Source organism: Jatropha curcas, chromosome 3, assembly GCF_041381405.1.
Source record: "Jatropha curcas cultivar XTBG-Jc1 chromosome 3, XTBG_Jcur_1.0, whole genome shotgun sequence".
Classification (NCBI taxonomy): Eukaryota; Viridiplantae; Streptophyta; class Magnoliopsida; order Malpighiales; family Euphorbiaceae; genus Jatropha; species Jatropha curcas.
Genome location: NC_143153.1, coordinates 31,143,200 through 31,149,083, shown reverse-complemented (window position 1 = coordinate 31,149,083; position 5,884 = coordinate 31,143,200). Strand labels below are relative to the sequence as shown.

Here is a 5,884-nt window from a genome sequence, read left to right as displayed (position 1 = left end):
GCATCGGTATCCCCTAAAATCTGGAGGGTATCCAAGGAAGATGCATCTAACGGATCTTGGGTGTAATTTGTGGGGTTGGGTTGCAGAGGTATTGGGATAACAAGCACACCCGAACACACGTAAGTGATCGTATGTCGGGTGGCGGAGATATAAGGCAAAAGTGGGTGTGAAATAATTGAGAAGTTTGGTTAGAAGGATGTTATGGAGATAGGCGGCAGTGTGAAGTGCTTCAACCCAAAACATAGGTGGTAATTGAGCATGGATGAGGAGTGAGCGGATGATGTCGTTGAGACGACGAATCATGCGTTCAGCCCGACCATTTTGGGAAGATGTTTGGGGGCATGAAAAACGGAATAACAGACCATGTTGTTGGGCAAAAATTTTGAAGTTATGGTTGTCAAATTCTCCCCCCAAGTCACATTGAAAAGTTTTGATATTACGGTTGAATTGGGTGGCTATGAGTTTATGGAATTTAGTAAAGGTGGTGAAAGTTTCAGATTTGAACTTGAGAGGGTATACCCACACATAATTGGAAAAATTATCAATTAGCACCATGTAGTATTTATATCCAGATTTGGTTGGAATAGGGGAGGTCCACAAGTCATAGTGTATTATATCAAATGGTGAGAAAGTAAAGGAATTTGACTCATAAAAAGGTAATCGTTTGCTATTAGATAAATGACAAGAATTGCAAAAAAATAAATGCTTGTTCTTATTACAAGGAAGACCAAACTGTTTGGTTAAAACATCTAAAACTTATGTGCCAGGGTGACCGAGGCGATCATGCCAAGGTAAATTTGGAGATGTGATTGAACAAGCTTGTGGTGGTAGGGTTGGTGGAGTGACAGGATAGAGATCTCCGGTACTATTGTGGCGGGAAAGGAGCTGTCCCGTTTTGAGGTCCTTCAAAGAGAAACCAAAAGGGTCAAATTCAACAGAAATATTGTTATCACGTGTAAAACGGCGGACAGATAATTAATTTTTAATGATATGTGGGCTGTAAAGTATGTTTGGGAGGATGTATGTATGGTTAAGGATGGGAAGGTAACCTGTTCCTGAGCCCTCAATTGGTAAATAGTGTCCGTTGCCGACTAAAAGTTTAGTGTTAACAGGAAAAGAGTCAAGGTTGCGAATCATACCTCGGTTGTCAGTGACATGACGTTCTGCCCCTGTATCCATGATCAGATTTGGATTTGTGTAGTTGAGTTGCATCGTGTTATAAGCTTGGCTGAGATTGGAAGGACTTAAAGCATCATATCCAGTATGCGGTGGAGGGGGATATGGTGGTGCTGGGCCGTATGGCTGCTGTTCTGAATAAGCGGCATAATGGGCAGTGGGTGTTTTTGAAATTTGATTTGGTGGCCATGGAGTTTGTGTTGGGTAGGGACAAGGTGGAGTGTTCCACCAAGCCCATTTTGGGTAGGTTTGATTGGCGGACTGATGTGTTATAGCCCAAGGAGTCCCCGTAGAGTTTCCCCTATAGCCGCGTCCTCTGCCGCTGCCACGTCTGCCTCAACCACGGCCTCTATAATTGGAGTGGTAAGAACTGTTGTGAGGCTGATTGTTTTCAGGTTGTTGAGTTGCGGCCGGCTGGGTTTGGTTTGTCTGCGTGGTTGGAGCGACAAGGACAGAGGTGGTTTGTTGTCGTGCAGCCTGGCGAATGACCTCATCATTCAACATAGTTCGTGCAAGGTCCCAGTCTGCGTTTGTGAGTTAATAAGAGAAGCTATGGCGTCGAATTCTTGAGGAAGGCCACGAACCAGTTGTAAGACCAATCGGGATTCTGTAACTGGTTGGTCAACATCGTTCAGTTGGTCGGCGATGTCTTTCAATTTCTTGCAGTAATCATCAACGGAACTGCAGGCTGTAAGGGTGAGATTAACGAATTTTGTTTCAAGAGCTGCCGCTTTTGCTTTCTTGTTGCTAAGGAAGATTTTCTCAAGTTTCAGCCATGTTTTCTAGCCATAGCTTCAGTGTCGAGGATGCGGGTGAGCAGTTCATCAAACACGGTACTGTAAATCCATTGAGACACCAAGGCATCTATTTCTTTCCAGGCACTGTATGATGGATCAGTAGAGGCTGGGGGTGGCGTGTCATCAATGTGATCAAGAACACGGTATGCAATAGAATGAAACTTGAATAATTTCACCCATGATGTGTATGTAACTGTGCTACCATCTAGGGTTCTTATTTTTGATTGGATGTTAGTCACAGAGTAGGCAGGGTGAATGGGGGTGGGTGTTTTAGGGTTGGAGGTCGAAGATGGGTCTTCTATTTGTGTCATGGCTATCGGCGGCAGCAGCTAAAAAATATGAGAGAGAAAGGAGAGGGAGGGATAATTTTCAGAACCGAAGCTCTGATACCATGAAAGTGTTTGAGGATTTGGAATTCTTGATGATTTGTATTGATGTACAAGACCCTTTAAATAGGGAGAATACAAACAGAATATGGAAAGGAATTACAGATATTAATTACAGGAAATTAATTGTAATATGTTCCTAAATCAGAGGAATGATCTGTGGAGATATCATCGGCTAAGACTTTCGATTATCTTTCAAATCTTCACGAATATCTGTAATCATAGATGAATTAAGAGGAGCAATCCTAGTTTTATTCTTGGTTGGCTTCGAGGGTTAAAATTTTTCACTAGCGCCTTTCACGTCCTCATGAATACCTTGGGCCTTCAATGGCTGAAGATCAGGCATGAACAGTTCCATTGTCGCATTGTCTGTGTATTTTTTCTTGGTTGAGTCTGGGGGCTCCAACTTTGAACTAGTGTCTTTCACCCCTTCATGAAAATCATTTACCTTTGTGGTCTCAAGAGGCACACGAGTATCTTTCACCTCCTCAGAACTATCACTGTCTTCTTGTTTTCTTAATATTGACTTTTCTGCAGAAACAGGCTGTGAGTTCCCTTCATCCAAAGAAGATGGAATTTTATCTTTCATTGCCTTGTCATGAAGGTCTTTAAGCATGACCTTCATGTCTTTCACATCTTCATGAATCTCTTTCACCTCTCTGTACGTCTCCATCATAACAATATCATAAAATCTCTTAAGCGAATTATCCAACTCAGTAAGCTCTTTCATGTAACGAGGCTTTGTGAAGCAACTGCAACAATTTGTTTCTGATGAGCACTTAAGAAGAAGCTCCTCCCCTTCCTTTATTTGCTTCCAAACTGTCTGTATTTCCTGATTTCCCCGAGCTAGCATTTTGTTTAGCTCTTCAATTCTTTTACTACTTGGATTTATTGACCTTATCCTTGACTCTATGCTCTGCAACATTGAATCATACATATCTGATCTCCCCTTTACTTCCACCACAGCTTTTAACAACTTCCCTAATACCATTTCCACAGCAACATCAATAAGAATCAACATCGCTAATCTTCAATTTCAGTTCTCAGCTCTGAAAATTTCACTACATTGATCTGCAACTATATAAATAGATTCCTTCATTTTGTTCATAACTTAAACAAGGGAAAGCATTAATTTAACTATTTTGGCTTCTAAAGTTGATGAACCAATACACCATGTTCTTTTCTTGTCAGACACCCAAGAATTAAAGTAAGCCAATATCCTAGTTAATTTCTACACTATATTTTTGTAAACTTAACAAGAAGCGGATGGGAGAAAAGAACCAGGATGTTCTCTTTACAAAGTAAAGCTAATATTAGTTTTAAAGATTGAACAGCGGCTCATGTGAGCTTTGAAGCAGAGCAAAAAATTCCATTACTACATTTCATTTTCTAGAGGATTTACTGGAGTAGAAACTGCACTTATGTTGAAGACGGGATTGACTTACCTAATGCGGGTTTATGGCTCAACACATGGATTAAATCAAAATTTTTGTTGAGACAAAAACACTTTAACCTGAACAAAAAAAGATAAATTATGAAATATTTTTAAATAATTATTATTTTTCTTGGTTTGGTATAGAGGTGAGGACGATAAACCTGTCTATTCAAGCATAATCCGTTAAAGACGACTTAATGCATCTTAAACGCATTTATGGACTAAGTCAATAAAAATAAAAACTTTAAAAAATTATTTTTATTTTATCGTTTTGTTTATAATATATATTCAGAAATACTTTTATTTAAATAAAAATTTTTATTTTTATTGATTTAATTCATTCGTGTAGCCATGGGTCCGAGATAAACAATTCTATCTCAATGCATAATTTTACTCTTGCTTTCGTTTTTTATTCCATCCCCACTTCTAAATTTTCAAGAGCCTCTGAAGTTGCCAAAGATTTATTCAGGGGCCTTTTAAGTTGACAGGAACCAAATTAACAATAGATCCAAACACTAATGTTGATTAAAGAACTTCAGCCTTATGGGCTTTTGGATAACCGCGGCCCAGATCTACGTGTCAACCATGTTACAATGTGAACGGGCGCACGTACGAATTTCTTTTAAATGGAAATCCTATCTTCCACGGAATGACGTAATATTATTGTCTGTAAACAAACGTAATAATGTTTTTACTTTTGAGTAAGCTATTTTCATTTTTCAGACACTAATGATTGAACTTTGTACCTAACTAAACTATCACTCATGCGACCTCCAAAGAAATTGTAGAGATCATTAGATTAAAAGAAACTAATTTTATTACCTATGGCCCACCATTTTTTTTTTTTTTTAAGTTTTTGTTCAGTCTTCATAAAAGTTGTCCAGGAGGACGACGACTTTGTTTGTTAACGAAGTAACACGACGAAGTCTTTCACCTTTAGCTATTGGTCCATGAGCAAGAACCTTCCTCGTCGATTACTTTTGCTTCTGTTAAGATTAATTCAAAATAATATTATGAAAAATCTGTTGAGATTTTAATTTTATTTAGTATAGATATTTTACATAGAATTTGATATTTTTGTTATTAGAATTGAAGATTTTTAGTAGTATTTTTAGATCTTATTTGATTCACTTGTAAGCCTATAAATAAGCACATTCTTTTGTTAATTCAATGAAGTACAAAACATGAAGTGCAAAACAAGAAGCGCTAAACATTGTTAATCATCTTGTGTATTTCCATTCTTCCTTCAAAATTTCAACATGGTATTAAAGCCTGTCTGTTAAATGGCCACAAACACTATTCCATTTTCTTCCCCTCCAATTTTTGTTGGTGAAAATTATCAGCTATGGGCTGTTAAAATAAAAGCTTACTTACAAGCTTATGAATTATGGGAGCATGTTGAAACAGAAAAAGAAATCCCTCCATTGCCATCCAACCCAACTATGGTTCAAATTAAGAATCATAGCGAAAAAAAAGCCAAAAAATTCAAAGCAAAAACCTGCCTTCATATTCAAAAAGATTGCAAGTGTAAAAATCAATCAAATTTTGTGCAAGAGGAAAGAACTCTTCTTTAAGTATTGGAGAGATGTGCTCCAAGAGAACATTGGAGAGAAGTGCTCCAAAAGAACATTGGAGAGATGTGCTCCAAAATAAAAGAAAGTGATGAGAAGTGCATCAATATTTGAAGAGAAGTGCTTCAAAAAAAAATTGCTACTTTGATGAGAAGTGCATCAATATTTGGTGAGAAGTGCATCAAAATGATGAGTTGGAGAGAAGTGCTTCAACAAAGTTAATTGAAGAGAAGTGCTTCAAATGCTAGATTAAAAATTTTAATTGTTAATTATGTAATAAAAATATTATGTTTGAATTAAGAGAGAATGTTAGGATTAATTCAAAATAATATTATGAAAAATCTGTTGAGATTTCAATTTTATTTAGTGCAGATATTCTGCATAGAATTTGATATTTTTGTTATTAGGATTGAAGATTTTTAGGAGTATTTTTAGATCAATATAAATAGGCACATTCTTTTATTAATTCAATGAAGTGCAAAACATGAAGTGCAAAACAAGAAGTGCAAAACAAGAAGC

General features: G+C 37.2%; 1 protein-coding gene across 1 annotated transcript; it reads right to left on the bottom strand.

Annotated features, from left to right (window-relative positions):
- Positions 1-1,945: 1,945 nt before the first annotated feature.
- LOC149497917 (uncharacterized) lies at positions 1,946-2,284 on the bottom strand. Its single transcript, XM_089719308.1, has one exon. It carries the CDS (start codon positions 2,282-2,284, stop codon positions 1,946-1,948), a length of 339 nt encoding a protein of 112 aa, XP_089575434.1.
- Between the last annotated feature and the right edge of the window lie 3,600 nt (positions 2,285-5,884).